The 19,593-nt window shown below is 30.3% G+C and overlaps 6 protein-coding genes across 13 annotated transcripts in view; 3 read left to right on the top strand and 3 right to left on the bottom strand.

The window, feature by feature from the left end:
• The window catches only part of LOC117232485 (tight junction protein ZO-1), a 16,794-nt gene extending 15,441 nt beyond the window's left edge, over window positions 1–1,353 (top strand). For all 3 annotated transcript variants that reach the window (XM_033491846.1, XM_033491847.1, XM_033491849.1), the window contains 2 exons: window positions 1–86; window positions 199–1,353. The exon at window positions 1–86 is cut by the window's left edge and continues 327 nt beyond it. In XM_033491846.1, coding sequence (XP_033347737.1) covers window positions 1–86; window positions 199–202 — 90 coding nt within the window. In that variant the 3' untranslated portion in view covers window positions 203–1,353. The remainder of the gene's footprint in view (window positions 87–198) is intronic.
• A 901-nt stretch (window positions 1,354–2,254) lies between these two features.
• On the bottom strand, window positions 2,255–8,866 carry LOC117232486 (mitochondrial glutamate carrier 1-like). 2 transcript variants are annotated; one of them, XM_033491850.1, is made up of 8 exons: window positions 8,850–8,866; window positions 5,622–5,688; window positions 5,284–5,418; window positions 5,016–5,165; window positions 4,501–4,637; window positions 3,060–3,245; window positions 2,834–2,984; window positions 2,255–2,476 (listed from the first exon to the last, which is right to left on the bottom strand). In XM_033491850.1, exons 2-8 carry the CDS (start codon window positions 5,660–5,662, stop codon window positions 2,338–2,340), a joined length of 939 nt encoding a protein of 312 aa, XP_033347741.1. In that variant the 5' UTR covers window positions 5,663–5,688; window positions 8,850–8,866; the 3' UTR covers window positions 2,255–2,337. The 2 variants fall into 2 exon arrangements, with proteins under 2 accessions (XP_033347741.1, XP_033347742.1); XM_033491851.1 differs by lacking the exon at window positions 8,850–8,866 and adding an exon at window positions 6,274–6,453.
• Window positions 8,867–10,293: 1,427 nt separating this feature from the next.
• Window positions 10,294–12,146, top strand: LOC117232510. 2 transcript variants are annotated; one of them, XM_033491894.1, is made up of 6 exons: window positions 10,294–10,677; window positions 10,782–10,866; window positions 11,013–11,130; window positions 11,233–11,442; window positions 11,591–11,735; window positions 11,830–12,146. In XM_033491894.1, the coding sequence occupies exons 1-6, from the start codon at window positions 10,602–10,604 to the stop codon at window positions 12,117–12,119; spliced, it is 924 nt and encodes a 307-aa protein (XP_033347785.1). In that variant the 5' UTR covers window positions 10,294–10,601; the 3' UTR covers window positions 12,120–12,146. The 2 variants fall into 2 exon arrangements, with proteins under 2 accessions (XP_033347785.1, XP_033347786.1); XM_033491895.1 differs by having other exon boundaries at window positions 10,755–10,866.
• Window positions 12,147–12,375: 229 nt separating this feature from the next.
• Window positions 12,376–14,838, bottom strand: LOC117232508 (histone H4 transcription factor-like). The gene is made up of 5 exons (XM_033491891.1): window positions 14,268–14,838; window positions 13,726–14,062; window positions 13,163–13,478; window positions 12,715–13,012; window positions 12,376–12,633 (listed from the first exon to the last, which is right to left on the bottom strand). Exons 1-5 carry the CDS (start codon window positions 14,745–14,747, stop codon window positions 12,406–12,408), a joined length of 1,659 nt encoding a protein of 552 aa, XP_033347782.1. The 5' UTR covers window positions 14,748–14,838; the 3' UTR covers window positions 12,376–12,405.
• A 111-nt stretch (window positions 14,839–14,949) lies between these two features.
• Window positions 14,950–17,421, top strand: LOC117232509 (tRNA modification GTPase GTPBP3, mitochondrial). 2 transcript variants are annotated; one of them, XM_033491893.1, is made up of 5 exons: window positions 14,950–15,026; window positions 15,695–15,868; window positions 15,972–16,192; window positions 16,298–17,010; window positions 17,162–17,421. In XM_033491893.1, exons 2-5 carry the CDS (start codon window positions 15,763–15,765, stop codon window positions 17,400–17,402), a joined length of 1,281 nt encoding a protein of 426 aa, XP_033347784.1. In that variant the 5' UTR covers window positions 14,950–15,026; window positions 15,695–15,762; the 3' UTR covers window positions 17,403–17,421. The 2 variants fall into 2 exon arrangements, with proteins under 2 accessions (XP_033347784.1, XP_033347783.1); XM_033491892.1 differs by having other exon boundaries at window positions 15,005–15,235.
• A 48-nt stretch (window positions 17,422–17,469) lies between these two features.
• LOC117232511 (TP53-regulated inhibitor of apoptosis 1-like) lies at window positions 17,470–19,317 on the bottom strand. Of its 3 annotated transcripts, none has more exons than XM_033491897.1 (3): window positions 19,204–19,317; window positions 18,676–18,905; window positions 17,470–17,648 (listed from the first exon to the last, which is right to left on the bottom strand). In XM_033491897.1, the coding sequence occupies exons 2-3, from the start codon at window positions 18,820–18,822 to the stop codon at window positions 17,562–17,564; spliced, it is 234 nt and encodes a 77-aa protein (XP_033347788.1). In that variant the 5' UTR covers window positions 18,823–18,905; window positions 19,204–19,317; the 3' UTR covers window positions 17,470–17,561. The 3 variants fall into 3 exon arrangements, with proteins under 3 accessions (XP_033347788.1, XP_033347787.1, XP_033347790.1); XM_033491896.1 differs by having other exon boundaries at window positions 19,214–19,317; XM_033491899.1 differs by lacking the exons at window positions 18,676–18,905; window positions 19,204–19,317 and adding an exon at window positions 18,103–18,402.
• Between the last annotated feature and the right edge of the window lie 276 nt (window positions 19,318–19,593).

Raw genomic sequence — 19,593 nt, 5'->3', positions numbered from 1 at the left:
AGTGGACTAGATCTCGCTGGAAGCAGGGAACAGAGAGGAAGCGCTTTTGAACTTTATCGCAAACCTGTACACCATTACAACGCGAGGTAAAACTTAAATTTGTTACGTTTCATTTATACCTTCTTTCATATATTACAGCGTTCAAACTGTCAGTCGTTTGAAAAAAAACTAATACAGAAAATCTTTTTCTTATTACAGTTAACAAGTGCAAAGATTTATCATTTTTTTTTTAATGAAAAAGAAAAGATTAGAATTATTAGTCTTGTTAACTTGACATTAATGATAGAGAACATGAATATTTGTACGTCGTGATGAACCTATAAATGACAACGAATATACATAATGAGAAAGAAGATCTCACAGGAAGGATTAATAAATAACTAGGAAATTGAATCTATCTCGTCCTTTTTTCACTTTCACTTTGTATATACGATTTTAATAATAATAAAAAAAAAAAAAAAGAAACAACATATAATAAAGTCCTTGCAAAAAACAATCGTTAAATAACATTTTTAATAAAAATTGTACTAATGAAACAAAATCACATTTCTCTGATCTTTTATGGGAGAGAAATTTGTGCTTGAACAACTTATGCAAAAAAATAAATTTCCTTAGGAATATTTTTGAAGAACCGCCAAGATTTACTTCTGTACAATGTCAATATACATCGATAACATGAATATTTTTATTATATATCTAGAATTTCTTTTACTAGTAAAATTGACAATAAATCCCCATATTTGGGAAATTTCTTCTAGTATCTCTCCACAAAATTTCCTAAGAAGGAAAACGGAAGAACAATTTAACTCTCAATTGTTGTGATATTTAATAAATATTTTAAACAGATACAAATCTATAAATGCATCTGAAGATAAATAATTATAAAAGATAGAAATAAGTATAGAAATATTTCAAACAACATAAATTAAAACGACTTGAGGTTCTTTAATAAGTTAACTATGTTTATGATAATCGTATAATTATGTTAACAGAACATAGAATAACAATATGTTAAACTTTAATTTAAAACATACATTAAAACAAAACATTAATTTACAAAATTTAAAATACAACAAAACTATGCATTCCTTGATGCATGATTTTTATATTTTATAATCATACCAATTAAGAGTTATTTCCTATTATTTGATTCTTAAAGATATAGCAATGATCTGACGACAGCATTAACTAGAATTCACAAATGAAATTATGTAATCTCTTACAAAATATAAGCTCTTGTTATCACGGTAGACTATACCAGTGTTCCCATCATTACCCGACATAATATATACAACATAAATAATTTAGTCGATTTTTTCGCGATATTTATTAACGATATGATGTATAATACGTGCTTAGGTATGTCATACTTTATGTTTATAAATTTTTCCGCAAACATATTCGCGCTCCATTTATATATAAAATAAAAATAAGATGTAAAAATAATCGTCTATCTTACTTTGCAGATACCTTAATAACTTATTGTAAATGTTATAAAAAACAAAAATGTGAAATAAAAAAGTATATAAAGAAAGTTGGAAACACTGGTTGTTGAAGAAGTAATTCATACGAGGGATAGGTAAGATGGGAATAATAGAATCCTAAGATTTATAATTAGTTCGTCAATAGTGAATATAAGCGAATTCGATCGCAAATTACGAATTTCATTCTCATTCGATAATAATATTAAGTCAAAATCAACGTTATCATTTATAAACGGTGACCTAGCCTTCGCAATAGCTCACCAGAACCTTGATTATCTGAAGAGACAATCACAAAAACACATAGAAATAAATTCATGAGATTAACTGCCTAATTACATTGAATTTCTTCTTCTCTGCTTCTATTATACTCAAATTCTATCTTATAATTTAATTCGATGAGACATGTATCAAACTTAAAATCATATTACTATTGAAATGCTGTGTAATTTTTGATATTTTGTTAAGTTTTAAGCCGTAGAGAGGTTTTCATTTTATTTACAACTCCATTTTATTTTGAGAGCTTTATTGCACTATGAAATCTTCAAAAAAAAAAAAAGAAAAAAAAAAAAAAAAAAATTAAAAATAATTGCAATTAAAAGAACTATTATAATAATACATAAATATCAAAAATAAAAAAAGACACTTCTGTACGTTGATAATTTATCAAATAAACATTAAATACATTTTGCGCGCGTCCGATAACCAAGGTTCTCAGGTAATTAAGAAAAGAACAACTCACTTACTCAGCAACTAGCGAACCGTATTAAGCGAACATACATCTATTACGCGCCAGTTATTGTCAGTTTAATCCCAGAGTATTCTAAGACGACACAGAAGAAGAAGAGGGCGATGTTCATTTAAGACCCAATAGCCATTCTGCGACGCCGAGGTAGTAAATGGTTTGTGCAATCCCGAAAAGGGGTGCTATCACGATCATTCTGCACGCTCCACCTTTGAAGAATGCAGTTGGACCTTCGTTCTTCAATGTTTTACTACAAAATAGATAAGTAGTAATTATACTATTTCAGTATTTTTACACAATTTTCTAAAGTTATCCAAAATATTAATATTTTTCTACTATCTTTTTTATTAACGCATTGGCATTAACTAATTGGTATAGTTATCTGTCATACAATCTGAAACATTATATCCGTTTCTTATTAATTTGATTTTCAGTTATTCAAGATTACGATATTTTCACCACATTCAGAACTGAGTATTTTTTGGTCAACCATAATAATTTTTTGGTTGAGGAAAGATAACGCACACAAGAAACATTAGCGTGAAAGGATTATTATGTCAACGGGATAATTAAGATGATTATAATTTTATACGAATGTCACACTCACGTTATGCAGTCCAGTACACCATCGTATGTTGGTTCACCGGGTGCCTTTTTGATTACTTGCAATCTTGTTTTGACTACGTCAAACGGATTCACTGATAATGCAGCTATAGAACCAGCGATACAGCCAGACAAAAACGAACACCAAAATACGGCTAGCCGATGAAACAAAAAATGTTAATTAAATCTTTGAACTATAAATAAATGTTCAGAATGAGATCGAAACTTACAGGAACCATCCTCTCTCTTTGGCCCAACATCGTTCAGTCTAGCGAATAGTGGGAAGTAAATAATAGAAAATGTGACATCTCTAAGCGCTGTTGCACCAGTACCTTGATAAAGTCCCAAAATGCCTCTTTTCCGCAATAAATCTTTCGTTAATGATAAAGCCGACACCTTTGGTACAACTTTCCCAGCTGTAATAATTATTCGTATTTACACGCCATAAATTAATCCTGCCAGATAAATAATAAGTAACAAATAATCGTCGACATTTTCCTATTAATTGTCCCATCGATCATTGTAATTGAAAACTTAAATCTTAGAAATGTTGTATCTTTAAGAAAGAATTGTACGTTTAAGAAATTTTAATGTTAAATTTGAAAATTATGCTATGCTTATTTTAGGTATAACGGATTTTTTAATACAGTACTTTTTTTATACAAATAACGCTACTAAAATCATAAACATAACTAACGCATTCGCTGCCATTAAAATACGGCCATACTGTTCCATTTGTCGTTCTTTTTATCAGACTGCACAAAAGCAAACTGCAATGATTACGTCAGCAGTATTACGACGATAATTAAACCTATGTAACGTTATGCGCCAGTGGCAACGAATGCGTTAATGAATTCCGGTCAGCTGTTAGTTTTATATTTTATATCGTAAAAGGTGAATAACCAGTACACACAAAGAGAACCTTTGACACGAAGGAGGGAGACACACCTCGATAAATCAGGCATAACATAAAGAATTAAATCTTAAAAAATGGACAAGAGAAACTTAATCGTGAAAAACACCAGGTTGGAGTAGACGGATTAATTAATAATTTCATTTTAAGAGAAGAACACTGCTTGTGAAGAAACATGATGTTTTATGTTAGGAAGTAGAAAAATTAAAAAAAAATATATATATCTATTTTGTAAAAGAATTTTGTAAAAGGTATTAAATTTCTTCCTCAAGGAAAACATTTGTAGAACAAGTCAAAGTTCCAAAAATCAAAATTTGATCCTGGAGAGTGCGTTAACAATAACAACATTTCTATTCTAATCTTGAAACAAACGCATTCCTCTCAAACCGTTTACCGGTCCATATTTGATACGTTGCCATCCGTCTGCAATTAAATCTTCCCGTCCTGAAATTTTTATCGGCTATCGCGGACGTCATGTAGCTGTAAAAAATACGAATCGAACGAAATCAAATTTCCCGAATCCAAATCTAGATCGCAATTCATTCCACGTTTCAGTGAATGTACTTGAGAAATTTGTGATATACGTTAACGTAAATAGAATGTAAAATATTTTACGTGCTCTGTGAAAGAATTACTTTCAAATTATTAATAATTGTGCTCGTTCAATGTTTTCAAAATCATTTTAGCCTAATTGTAAAATAAGGTTTTTTGTAAATAATTTCGTTTCTAATTAATTGCGAATATTTTACAAAATTTACCTTCCTTTGCTGCTGCCGCTACTCGTCCAGCATCTTGCATTTGGATTTTCAGTAGTTCCATCGGTGTTGTGACGATAATTTGACATGCTCCAGCTAATCCACCGGCAAGCATTTCACGTTCTAGTGGCAGTTTCTGTCTGTGCAGAAAATCGATAGATTTTAACTATCACTGCTATTAGCTGTACTTTAACTACCAACATTGTTATCTCTGTATAATTATCAACATTAATATTAGATTAGTATTAATGTACATTAAACACACACACACACATGCGTGCGTGCGTGCGTGCGCATACGCACATATGTATATGTATACGTGTATATACCCTAGTCATGAATATACCCTATATCGACATTATATCGAGATATGAATATTAATGTCGGTATCAATATCGATCGATCGATATAGGTTATAGACATCACTATTATACATACCAGCTTATGTATGTAGTACTATTCTTAATAGTATGCACATCTTTACTTAACACTTAATTGTTATTGGAAGAATAACATACCCAGGCCCTGTAGATAAGTAATAACGAAATGTATCGTTGGCAGTGAGTTTGATTGCCTTTTCTGGTGTGATTAAAAGAATGTTCACGCCAGATCCTTTATACATGCCAAAGTAGCCTTCGGCAATGTAAGTCTTCTTAAAGCAGTCAAACCTGAAATATATCATTTTTATGATTAATTAGAAAAACCATTACATTTTATTTTGTACCAGTTGACTCAATGTGATTATCCTATTTTCTTAAAGATTTATCGGAAGCTATAATCACTTACATTGATTTGTACATTCGTTCGCCACTAGGGCCAATAACTTGATTCTGTAATCGTGTTTTAACCAAGTCCAGTGGGAATACCACAGAGACACCGATGATACCTGCGATCCCGCCATTTATAATTTTTGGAAGAAGTCTAAAATTTATTTGCGACATATATATATATATATGTGTGTGTGTGTGTATGTGTGTGTGCACGCGCGCACACACAAATATACTGGTAATTTATTAATTGTTGATTAAGCGTAAATTTGTACACGCTAGTGCCATAACATCGTTACGGTGAGAATCAAATATATTTGTTAGTTATGTTTTTCTTGCATCGAACGGATTACTTACTTAAATTGATCTGGAACTTTTTTCACGCTGTCCTTTTCCATTGAAACTATAATTTATAATTTCCTTCCTGTTACAAAATTACATGTGGTAAATATACGATAATGATTATATACACTTGTTATTGTATACAAAATTATGCAACGCAATTACATTCTATGTATTATAATTATTTTTGGATAAAGACGGTGGATTATATTTTTAAAGCGGTAAAAAATTAATACGAAAATTTGAAAATGTCTTGAACAGGGATTATTCTAAAGTTGATCATATATCTTAATTTCCTGATCACTGATTCTATTTGTATTTTTATTCAATATTCATTACATGTAGGTAAATATTTCTTTCAATAATTATTTCGTTGGTAATTATCTTCTTCTAAAAACTTACAATAAAATAAGAAACTTTTTCATCTTTTTTCTTCCAATTAAGTGCATTATCGATATCAAATTTAGATTTGCATACACATATATTGTATCTTATATAAACTTTCAATTAACAGCAATCAATGTACGTAACGGCAAAGTTATATTTTCATCTTGATGGATAAAATTATGTATCAAAATAATATTGTAATATAAATAAGCATATGAAAAGTATCTGTTCGTCATTAGGTTCTAAGGACTACGAAAAGTTTTCTGTACATACAACTTACACGCATATGTATAATGACACGTGCACAACTATGGATGCAAATGGTCCTTCTTATACTGGCCATATAACATTGCCACTTTCAACTACCATTTCTCGGCGAGAAATATGACCTGGACACATCATTGATTTCTTACGAAAGCCAGAGCTTCCAGCAGACGCCGCGTCGTAACCATCAGTTTGACTAGCAACGACCATTCGAATATTATGAGAGACTAGTAAATATGTATGGCAAATTACACTTTCTCTGTTATATTGAGTTAAAGATTTAAGTTAAGTTTTCTGAATAAAAAAAGGTGATAATACATAAAGAAACAATAACTTTAACGTTGCATGACTTTTAAAAACGTTTATTTTAATTCAGTATACATATCTAAAAACATACTGGGTGTCCCAGCAATCGTGGTACAATCGACAATAGGATGATTTTACGCGAAGAAAAAAGTCGAAAATATACAATAAAATTTATTCATAAAATATTTCGTTTTCAAGAAAAATAAATCTGAAAATTTATTGCGCGCGTATACTAGGTCAGTTCTTAACTTGCATTTTTATCTTATTTTCTCGTATACATAGAATAATCATCTGCTGATTGTTTACACGTATCTAACCTGCGATTAGTCAAGTTTAAGCATACTTGACAAATTTTCAAACTCGATTTTCTTGAAAACGAAGCGTCGTATGAAAAAGCGTTTATTCTATATTTTTAATTTGTTTTTTCACACAGAACCAGCATTATTGTCGACTGTACCACGATTGCTGGGACATCCTGTAACCATGTTCGTAAATAAGGTTTCCTTTTAAATTTCTTTCTTCAAGTTTCACTCTTTACGCTTAGACGAAAATCGAGCAATCAGCAAGTTGTAAAATAATCCTACTCAAGCCTTTCAACGTTTTCAGCGATTTTCGATGCGTTACAATTCGAGGGGTTTCGACACAAGTGTCGATCGATTTCTCTTCAATGAATTCCGTCATCGCGACGAACTCTACGAGGTCGGTTTCACTGAATACATAAACCGAGATTTTTTTCTTTTCGTTCTCTCTCTCTCTCTCTCTCTCTCTTTCTTTTTTCTTTTTCTTTTCTTTTTCTTTTTTTTTCTTTTAAATTACCTACACGATTAAAGCCAAGGTTATAAAGTGAAAATACACAAATTGGTGTCACAAATGTACTGATTTTACTAACAATTTTTGCTCGTCATGTTTACCCTAAATATGTTGGCAACTTCGGTAACTAAAGTAATAATGGTTTGATATTTCAAACTCCATGAAACTTCAAGGAAATTTCAATTTGCGTACAACTCTGCGATTGATTTACTAACTACATATTTTAAAACTTCTCACACTTTGCAGTCTCACAGAAATATTATAAATTCTATTCAATCGTATAAATCCTTTCATTTCAATCCATTTCAATCATATAAACTCTTTTCACATTATTTTAAATAATCACTAAACCGCGGATTTTTATATATTTATGGGAAATTGAAAGGTGCAAAAATATTCAGGATGCACATGAAATGCGAAAATATATAAAATATCTAAAATACAATACTTGTTATTAATACTTAATAGATAAAACAATTTCTGTGTAGATTCCATTCCTTTAATAATGTTTATAGAAATATTAATTTCCATAAATATCCGCAGTCTAATAGTAACGTTTTTGAAAGACGGAAAACAATTTGTGTTATAGACTAATTTGAGCTTCTGCATCTCTGAATGTTATCGTTCAACCTTGAACGTTAGTAGTATAACAAAAAAGATAAAGGAATCATTATATAACGAATTGATATCTGCACAATTGCAAGTGCAGAATTGCATTATGCACAGATACATATTCGCTAAATCTTATTGTAGATAACTAAAAACTTATATACATGTGAAAGCATATGTACACGACGTACACATACATAACGATATCCCGCGATGAAATTAATATGTCTAAATCTGTATAACTTTATCTCAACGTAAATGACAATGTTAACAGACAACGTAATATCGCCTCACGAGCAAATATATGAATGGAAAGTAAAATATTAATAAGAAAATAAGTAGGTATATATCTGTGAAGAAGCTATAAGCGATACCTTAAGCACGAGAATCAATAATCTATCGATTATATACGCATCAGTTAAGTATTATCAGTTGAGCATTAAACGATGAATATCTACATACATAAACAATTAAACGTTAAATATGGAAGAAGCAATAAAGTAGGTTAGGTAACGACCATACCACCTGAAACCATATACTAGAAAGGTTAGATTTTAATTTAGAAAAAATACTTCAACAACTTCCTTCACAGACTATCTCGCTATTATTTTCAGCCGCTTACATTTCATGGAAAACGGCTTTTCAATCAAACAAAGATCTTTAATCACGAATCCTCGAAAATTCAATTTCTTCAAATATCCTGACAGAAGTCTACCGATCAATGTTAATGTTAACAATAAACAGTAAAAAGCGTAAAACAATACAAATGTGAATAGTTAAATTGGTATTGGCAAGTCATATTTTTCAGGTAGTTGGTAAAATTTTGGAATGACAGCCAACCGGAAATTCAGCAGAAGACATACTCACCGATTGAAAATGGAGAGTGATCGTGGTCGTGGTAGTGGTCGCTCGCAGAATTTCGTTGACAAAAAGCAGTTCTTATCATCGAGAGCGATAGTAGGGATGACGTAGGAAGCTCAATCTCAAACAGGCAGTGTGACTAGCATGATACCCGGGAGATTTCGTTTTCACCGAGGATCTGAAGAGATAAAAGAGGACCACGGACCACGGACCACGGGTGGAACCGTCGTTCACTTACGTCACAAGTTACGCACCAATCGCAATGGCCTGTATCAACGAAAGAAAGAGAGGGAATATTTATGAGCGACGATAGTCTACGTTTAAATGTTTAAATAGTATAAATTAAAGCAATTATTGATAAATATATTTGCCAATCAATTGAAATGTATTTGTACTAGATACTTAATTTGGACTATAACTTGAATAGAAATGAATCTCATTGTTTGACGTATAATTAAATGTACAGGGTGTTTCAGTATTAGGGTGTTTCAGATGGTACAGGCAAAGTGGGGTTATTCTTTATAAAAGAATAAGAACAAAATATATAGAACGAAGTACATAGAATGAAATTTTTTTCATTTAAGGCTTCGTTTTCGAGAAATTGAAGATTGAATATTTATCAAGTATACTTGAACTTTGTTAATTTCGAACCGGATTGAATCGAATAATAGATGAAAAATAATTGTATCGGTAAAAGTAAGTAAAAAATGTAACGTAAAATTTTGTCATAGGACGTTCCATTTTTGAGAAAATAAAAATTCAAAATTAATCAAGCGTGCGTGTATCAAACTATTTTCTTGAAAACGAGGCCTTAAACGGAAAAATTTTATTCAACATTTTTCACTTATTTTCGCATGTAAGATAACCTTCTGCTGATTGTTTAGTTCAATTACCAGTTGGTACTGGTAGCCAAATTCACATATGCTATTTTTAAATTTGATTAAATTTGATTTTCTCGAGGATAAAACACCTTTATTCGATATTCTCGACTTGTTTTTTCATGTGGGATCATCTCCACTTCATTCGAACCACCTGGCTATCATCAATACCCTGTAATACGTTTAATACGTTTGAGTATTATTAAATTAGAAGCAACGTAGTGTTTTTAAGACTGTATTAGTATGTTACACAAAAGTGAATTTTAATGAAAAATTTGGAAACGGTCGTATCAGATTTATTTACCTCCCTTATTACATTCGAAATTTGAATTTTAAAGAATACTGTGAGTACCGAAGTTGTATAGTCTTGAAATATTGTAAATCAATGATGGTTAATGATAAGAAATATTGTAATTAATGAATAATAAACATTTTTGTATTTAGCTATCGAGTTTTACATTCATTTTTATATGATTTTATAAACATTGTAACATATAGTATTCTTTATTGTATATGTAACTTGCAGTAAACAGATCAATTAAATCGTGTCGTTCTATGAAGATGGCACTGCAATCACAATTTAAAATACAATTTAGAATAGGAAAAGTTCGTGATATCGAAGAAAAACCCATTTATTCTGATCCAATATGCATTATTCATTTGAATTCTTTAAATAGTAATGTTGTTACTTAAATCTCGTTTCTTTCTTGACATAGTGCATAGAAAACATTGTGTAGCTGAAAGTGTACGAAAAGTAATACTTTCATTAAATATCTAACCCTCTTTTACTGTGAGGTAAAAGAATGTCAGACTAAAAGTTGTACTATTCCAATTCACTTTCCTCTTTACATCATAATATTGTTAACAATACTGGACAATAATGGAAACATTTCAATTAGGAAGTTCATCCGACGATGATGATGATATGTACTTAAATTCTGTCGCAAAGTTAAATGGTACGTATATAATAATTATTGATATTATTGTTAGTAATGTTTTTAAATTATTAATTTACGGTATAACATAAAAACAGATGATATAATTAAAAATTGACGTATAGCCTTAAGGAAAAAGCCGCAACCACCACGACATAACGACCAAAAGGGGGAGGATGAGGAGAAGAAAATGCAAAAAAATAACAAAGAGTTGGTGCACATCTAATACATATGAAGTTCATAACAAATTAGTTTTTATGATTAGCTTTATAATTAAAAATTACATGTATTATACACCGTTAATTTACTTTTCGCTATAATCTTATGCTAACTTGAAGTTTCCTACTACCTTACAGAATTCTAGAAGACTCCAACAAAATTAGAACAACAAGAAAAGTAGAAAAACAAAAAGCAAATCGTAATACAAGAGGTAAAAGAAACACTACTAGTCATCAATCGGCAAGACAAAGACAAGTAAACAATTAGAGACAAACGCTCTTTTCATGAACCCATGGAATTATTAATCCAATTAATTGAAATATGTTGTATATCCAATTTCGTTGCTGTTCTTTTTAGAAAAGAAATGCACGGCAGACTGACAATGAGACAGATTCAGATCTAGAAATCGTTTCTATAGAAGGAAAACCAAAATCACCTGAAAATGATTTATTTGTAATTGAAAGTGGTACACAAGAGAATTCACATTCTATTGAGACTGAGAATTATGAAATAAACATTAAAATCCTTTGGCGATCAAAGGACATACATCGTTTGAATATTTGTAAGGTACGTAATCAAAATATAATTACATATATTTCATAATCATATTTATGAAATTATTACAATTGTGCCACACTAATTAAGTATTTAAAAAACTATTAATTTTATTGTTTACCTCTTTATTTCGAAAATAAAAATGTTTCCATTGTTTTAGAATGAAAACTTTCGACAAATTTTTGAATATTTTGCTGATTTAGAACAAGTATCTGTAGATGAAATTTTAATAACAAAAAAAGATGTAACTATTAAACAAACTGATACGCCAGCATCCATAAATTTGTCTGTAATAGACATACTCGGTAAATTATTCATTGCCACTTTGATCTTCTTCGCACAAAGTTATAGTTTCTTCTAACGTTCTTTTCAAATAAAAATAGAAAAAAATGTTTACAGAGGGAGGCATTGTTAAGGGGGACAGTACAGACACTATGCCTCGAAAAGACACGAACAATGAAAACGTTTGTGCAATAAAAATACAAACAACAGGCAAGAAAAATCTAACTGTTTCTGTTAAACGAGATAATGATTTTAAAATTTTATTAGAGAAATGTGCTCGAAAATTTGATGTCAAGGAATCAAAAATTAAACTGTATTTTGATGGTGAATTAATTGCGGCTACAGATACACCCGCTTCATTAGATATAGAAGACGAAGCTTGTTTTGATCTTCGATTATCTTCCTAGTTTATAAGAGACTTATTTATAAAAAAACATATTTGATATATTTATTTAAAATGAAATTATAATTATATGTCTCATACGAAAGAAATTAAGTACATCGTTCCAAATTGATCGATTTATAAACTTTTTATGGGACATACATAAAGTATTAATTAATAATAATTATGAAAGAGAAACAATATAAAATACAAAAGAATATAAAAATCATTAGCTATTTATAATAAATATATAAAATTTTGCTCCTGTTGGATTTTAATAAAAAATTGTACGAATCAATTGTGAAATAAATTTATGTTAAAATTAATGGTGATCCTTCGGTGGGTGGCAACTCCATAGTTTCTTGCGCCTCCACAACTCTACTTCTAATTATATTTCCCTCGGCATCAGTTTCATCGATCGTTATCAGAATATTCGATATCACCGGCATAGATTTTCCTTCGTCATTTTTCTCCCCTGACATTTCTTGCACTTCGTTATCTTCATTTTCCTCTTCATTTTCATCCAAATCTTCAAAAACCTAATAGATAAAACATAACATTTTTGAACATCAAGCTCTTTTACAACTATTTATAAACTTTACTGCAAACAACCATATTACCTGAATTTGAGGCACACTGGCATCTTTATTTAATTTGATTTTAAATTTTTTATTTTGCAATTTTAGGTGGTTAATAGAAGGATTTGTTTCTTCTTCAACAGCTTCATATCTGAACATTTGTAATCTGTAACATCCATCTTCATCGTGACTGTATTGGAATCGTGTATGACCACTAGGTAATTGCAATTGATGCGTCTCAATTAAATGTCTCGTTAGTCTATAGCTTTTTCTATATTTTACTGGACATTCATGACAGCAATACCATCGCACCTGCATAGTGTGAACTCGTTCGATGTGCCTTAAAATATAAATTCATCGCCATGAAGAAACTGAAGTTTTTCCCTTTCTTTTCTTTTTCTCTCTTTTTTTCGAACAATCAAAATGAAATACATTAAAATTTGTTCGGCCCTTTCTATTTGAATTTCCAGGAAATAAAATGTTCCAGTACCTATCAAGAGTATATGCGCCCTTGCATTTATATTGGCATCCTTCAAAATGGCACGAAAAGTTAGGTCCTTTTGTGTGAACTGTCATGTGTGTATCTAGATCCTGTTGAGATTTGGCAGCATGATTGCAGAGCTGACAAGGGAAACTCCTGGTAGAGACATGCCGATATCTAACATGTTTGGCTAAATTGGCTGGTGAGTCACAACTCATATCACAAAGTGTGCATTTATAATTGAAAACATGCATTCGCATATGATCTCTCAAAATTCCTTCAGTTGGATAAAACTTATTACAATGGGAGCACTGGAATCCCTGAACTAATATAATAATTAAAGTAAGTTATTTTTATAAATGTGACACTTAGCAAAATAAGTTATTATATTAAAAATATATTATTATATTATATTAAAAATGACCATATCTATTTGCATATCAAATTTCTGACAAATATTTGTAATTAACTGGCTTAATGATCCTCTACAATTGAAAATACTATACATAATATCTGGATAGACTGTTAACTGATAGTTATAGGAATTGTTTAACGGAAATTCTTTATCTTACCATCAATTGGAATTTGCCGTTTGCAATGTATATGGAATTTTGTATTAGAAGCAAAAGTAGCACCACAATCAGGGCAAGCAACGATCTTTTCTTTTGTATGATGCCTGATATGATTCCTCAATTTGTATAAATTGGGATATAAGCTGCCACAACCTGTCCACTTACATTTTACACCTCCTTCAATTTTATTACCTCTGGGGCCTTCCTCGATGTGAACAGCCACATGATACAAATATAACTGATAATTTCTGAAGTGTTTCAGACATTCTTCCCAACGGCAAAGAAGTGGTGCTGGAAGATCCACAACATTTTTCCATTCGGGATCTCTACGACATTTCTGAAATATTAAGATTATAAATCCCGCAAATATTTTTATATCTCTATTTAATTTTTAAAGAAAACTTATACAATTTTTTATTAAAATAATATTTATAGCGAGCAAATAATTATAATATAGAATCGTAGAATAAAAATTATGAAATAAAATGGTTAATTAAAATTAATGGTCACTTATGATTTACTACTAGTAGATAACTTCTTACAGGTAATTTAATTCTGGTGCGAACATTTGATCCGATGCATTTCAATTTAGTATGATAGGCATGGTAATTAACATGCCTAGAGATCTCATCGGGATCATCACTCTCATACAAACAGCCAGTCCATTGACATATGTAAACACCGATTTCTTTCTCATTGGTCCGCGTATTTAAATCAGACACGTGCGTGGCCACGTGATTTACGAATCTCTCGACGTGATTGGTTTCATATTTACAGCTCGTCCATTCACATGACAGATGATAAATTTCACGTTTCAGCGGGAAACCAACCCTTCTTTTTGTTCCACATTCTGATACGGAATCAAACTCGGAATCAGTATTATAACTATCGTCGTCGTCTGTATGTCTTCTCTTACATTGCGGTTCATCTGTATATGTAAAATTTTTTTGCAATTCTACCCAATCGTTACACCATTTCTGTACATCTTTACTAGTGATTAGTTTCTTTCCAAATTCTGCCATTTTGTCTTAATTTACACTTTAATATTCATATCGTAAACTTGTCTCGTATAACACATACAATTTTTATTTTCTGCATTGCTATAAAAGCTTATTAGGACTTATCACGAAATGTCAAACACTTAAAAAGTTCGTTAATGTAGATAAAATATTCGGTATCCTGATTAAACCGAACCTTTTCAATGAATCATTAACTTCCATCTTACATTCCCCTCATCAATGGTCGTGCTCAATACTTGTGCTTAAATACCTAACCTGATTCTAAGCCAATGTAAAATAAATGTAAAAAAAAAACGTCGTATTAAATTTATGAAAGTTTGTTACTGTTTATATATTGTGCACACAAATGTTACGAATACTTTAAAATAAAAACATTTGAAAGTTAACTACCAGCTCGAAGAAAATGAGACGCAGAATTTTTGTTCCACTAATTTTACTGCAAAGACACTTTTGTGAATATAGATCCTCTACGATCTATGCACTTTCTTCCGGTTGTTACACTTTCTTCTATATTTCTAGCATCGCTCAAATTTTTATAGAATCGATACATTTATTATATAGAAATTTTCATTTGATAGCTGTGCACTTCAACACTGCTTTTTATCAGATGGAACATTTAGCATTCCGCCAATTTTAACTGCGCATGCGTCTTGCAGTCACAAATTTAAACATTTAAAGTACTTTGTGTTTAACTATAAATTCCAATGTGAAAATGAATACGAATTAAATGAAATTATTATTTACAATTTGACATACAATATAACTGAAAAGATATTAATTATGTCTATATATTTATGTCTTTATTTAATTAAAAAAATTTATTTTCTTGAAGTGAATTATATTTAATTTACAGTAATAGTTCTGTTCTATCGCATTCACTATACTTTAATTTAACTACTTTAATTTATGAAACGATTCATTAAATGATAAATGCTTTTTTTGTATTAAAGGATATGGTAAATGTGGCGTAGCAGTAATTCGTGTTTCAGGACCAGAAGCATTAGTAGCATTGGAAAAAATGACAAAAATATCTTCTCCAAAACCTAGAACAGCCTTCTTAAGAAAGATTCATGATCCTCAGACAAAAGAAGTTTTAGATAAGGGTCTATGCCTTTGGTTTCCAGGTAATGTGATTCAGTGTTTAATTCAAAGGAGTGTCTGTCGAAATTATGTATTGAAAATAAATAGTATAAAAAACTCATGTATTCGATGAATAATGAATTTCAGGACCCAAATCATTTACTGGAGAGGATTGCGCAGAATTTCACGTTCACGGTGGTCCAGCGGTAGTGACATCAATTTTAAATGCACTTTCAAAGTTACGTTTTCATCTAGCACTTCCCGGAGAATTCACAAAGAGGGCATTTTTAAATGGAAAGATAGATTTAACTGAAGCGGAGGGTATAGGGGATTTAATTGAAGCAGAAACTGAAAAACAACGTCAGCAGGTACAAATGAAATTACTGTAATATCCTTCTGAAAGAATACTTGTTAATCACCTTATAGCACTAGAATTTACTATGTTATAACATTTCCTATTGTAACTTTAACAGGCCTCTAATCAAGCAAGTGGTTCCCTCCGTCGTCTCTATGATTCTTGGCGTATTACGCTTTTAAATGTTCTTGCCAATTTAGAAGCTTATGTTGATTTCTCTGAAGAGCACAGTGTAACGTCAAATGTGTTAGAAGATGCTAATACTGTTGTGCAAACATTATATACAGAAATTCGGCAACATCTTTCTGATGGAAGAAAAGGGGAAATTTTACGCACTGGGGTACACGTAGCAATTCTTGGGGAGCCTAATGTTGGCAAAAGTAGTCTTCTAAATCTTCTTTCTAGAAAAGATGCAGCAATTGTTACATCTTCACCGGGAACAACGAGAGATGTTATAGAGTTAACAACAAATATTTGTGGATATCCAATGATTCTTGCAGATACTGCAGGAATCAGGAATAATCCGGAGAATGAAATAGAAGTGGAGGGTATTAGAAAGGCAAAAGAATACTCAAAAGAAGCAGATTTTGTTATATGTTTAATTAGTGCGGAAAATAATATAAAAACTTCTGTAGGAATGTTTTTAGAACAGTATAAAAATTATTTGGGAATAGATAAAAAGAGGGTTCTTGCTGTACTAAATAAAATAGACTTACTTAAAGAAGAAGAAAAAGAAAGATGGAGGCAGCAAAATGTTGTTCCTATATCATGTAAGACGCAAGAAGGTTTAGAAGAGCTTACGAACGCATTAGGAAAGTGTTTCGAGGAATTGTGAGTATTTTATTTTTGTAATATTGAAAACCAAGTAATATAATAAATTATATGAATAAATGTAATTACTGTAACAAGTATAATTTAAACAGTATTTCGTTCAAATAAAACATTTCTATTTTATTGCATTAATCTATATTTTTAATTTCAGGTGCGGAGATCCATCGCGAGAAAATCCTGTAATCAGTCATGCACGATATAGAAATCATTTATTGCATGTCTCGGATTGTCTTGAACTGTATTTAGAAAGAACTGCAGTACCAACTTATGACACGGCTATATCCTTACAGGATATTAGAGACGCAGCAAGAGAACTTGGCAAAATTACCGGTGCTATCAGTAATGAAGAAGTCTTAGATATTATCTTTAAAAACTTTTGTATAGGCAAATAAAAACCTATTTGAACATCGATGTTCATATTTGTGCTTATTGATGATAATGAGAACACAATTGTGTAAATTGTTTTATGATAAAAATAATGATTTATTTAAATATATATATAACACATCCATAAGAAAAATTAAGAGAAAATCCTATTAAAATCATAATTGTCAATTTTCAGTTTTCTTCTCTTGTTCTGTTCCCAAATGAGCTACATTCACTTCGTCCAGATTTATGTTCTGATCTTTCATGGCTTGCTGAAACATAATTATAATGAATAAAGTACACCCTATAAATTGTAACAATACAATTGTTTTCTAACGAAATATTAAGTAATAAAAAATTTGTTTCAAAAGATTTAGAAATAGCAACATAGAATTTGAGCATAATAAATTCATATTAATTTCATCAAATTCCAAAAGTAATTAGTAGTAATGATATTATTTTTTATGTTATTGAAAGTCCAATAAAATTTAAGTTTTATCAAGGCATAAAAATGATTAATTTTGACTGATTAATCTTAAAAATTATTTACAAAGTTCATGATTCTGAAATATAAATGTTAGATTCTATATAATTGTTCACGTTCTCAAGTGATTTCTTTCTAATCGTATATTTAGCTCTTTCATAATCAAATAGGCACAATAATAAGCTAACAAAAGTAAGGTTAGAAATTCAAAAATTCAAGTTTCTTATAACATTTTAACTTACCGCTACACATTTGGTATAAACTTTAAGTAAAGGTGCACATTCACTATCGTCATTGATTCCATGCAGAAATTTCTCAGAGAACCAATCATTAAAACAACGATCGTACTTTTCTTTCAATTCTTTGCAAGCCTCCATAATATATTCTTATTTAAATTATCAATTAAAAAATTAATGGATTAAATCATGGCCGATTAATTCTGATAATTTTGTTTAGTTATTCATACAGAAAAAGAGGAAAATTGTGCAATCCGCATGTTCAAACTTGTACATTGCTTTAATTCATGATTACTGTCCATACAGCACAGAGGCTACTTTATCTCAGACATCTTTTATGAGATTTTAAGGTCTGGTTTAAAAGAGAAACAAATACGGAAAATGTACGTACAATCACACGATGTTAATAATTATTTTGGATTTCAGTTTATCGAATGTTTGCAGAATAAGTAAGTTCATTTTCACAAAATTTTGTAAAGAATATAACTCCCAAGAAATCGCATTCATATTTCAGTTTCATAACATTTTAATGTTTAGATTTTAAAAACGGTGAATTTAGGAAGATATTAATTTGGTTACCTGAAGGCATTGATTGTACAATTTAAAATGATTCGAACACATTGAATCGTCTAAATCACCTTTAAGAAATTTTTCGGAAAACCAAAGTTTGAAACACCCATCATAGTCCTTTTTAAGATTATTACAAGCTTCTGCTATACTATTCATTTAATTTTTCAATTTATTACTAACTCTAGAATATAATTTTACGTAAGACAGTTCCTCGTAATTTCTTCAGGGATTAATAATACCTATAAAAGAAATCTTAGATTTATTGGTTATAAATCAAATTAGAAAGGCAATTGAAATTAATTTATATTTATATAAATGCTCTTGACTCGATTTGCAATTTATTATCGAATTTAGGATATTTAATATCGATTAGAATCGATTAGTCGAATTGTATTTGTCGAAGATCGGAGTTATTTCACGATAAGTTGAGATTATATTTCAAGTTTTAAGTTTTATAAAATTCTTTGATATTGAGCATTACAATTCAGCATTCTAAAATAAGTTGTCTCGATTAAAAGCAATTTAGAAATAACTTACGCCAGAACACTTTTTGGAATGCAAAATTATCAAACTTCAATAAACGAGAGACACCAGTACTTTGTGGTTAGTAAGTAGCGTATTGAAGACTAATCATTGATCAACGGTTCTCAACTTACTTTTTCCTAAAATGTGCTAAAGTGTTATGAATTCGTGGTCCGTGTAGGGAATTTTATCATAATCATTAGCAACAATTGCATTTAATGTTATTTTTATTATTATATCTTGCAGAACAGAATTTCTTTCCTTTCTGCAATATAATAATAGCCATTATGAAGAAAAAGTTTTATGAATAAGTACATGTACGTACGTATACGTTCATTAATTCGAAAAGTTTCACTAAAAATATTAATAGTGTAAAATTTTAATACGGACCTGTTCGATTTTTAA

Source organism: Bombus vosnesenskii, unplaced genomic scaffold (assembly GCF_011952255.1).
Source record: "Bombus vosnesenskii isolate JDL3184/JDL3185 unplaced genomic scaffold, Bvos_JDL3184-5_v1.1 scf7180000013289, whole genome shotgun sequence".
In the NCBI taxonomy this organism is placed as follows: domain Eukaryota; kingdom Metazoa; phylum Arthropoda; class Insecta; order Hymenoptera; family Apidae; genus Bombus; species Bombus vosnesenskii.
The sequence above is the reverse complement of the archived record's forward strand: the minus strand, read 5'-3'. Positions and strand labels throughout refer to the sequence as shown.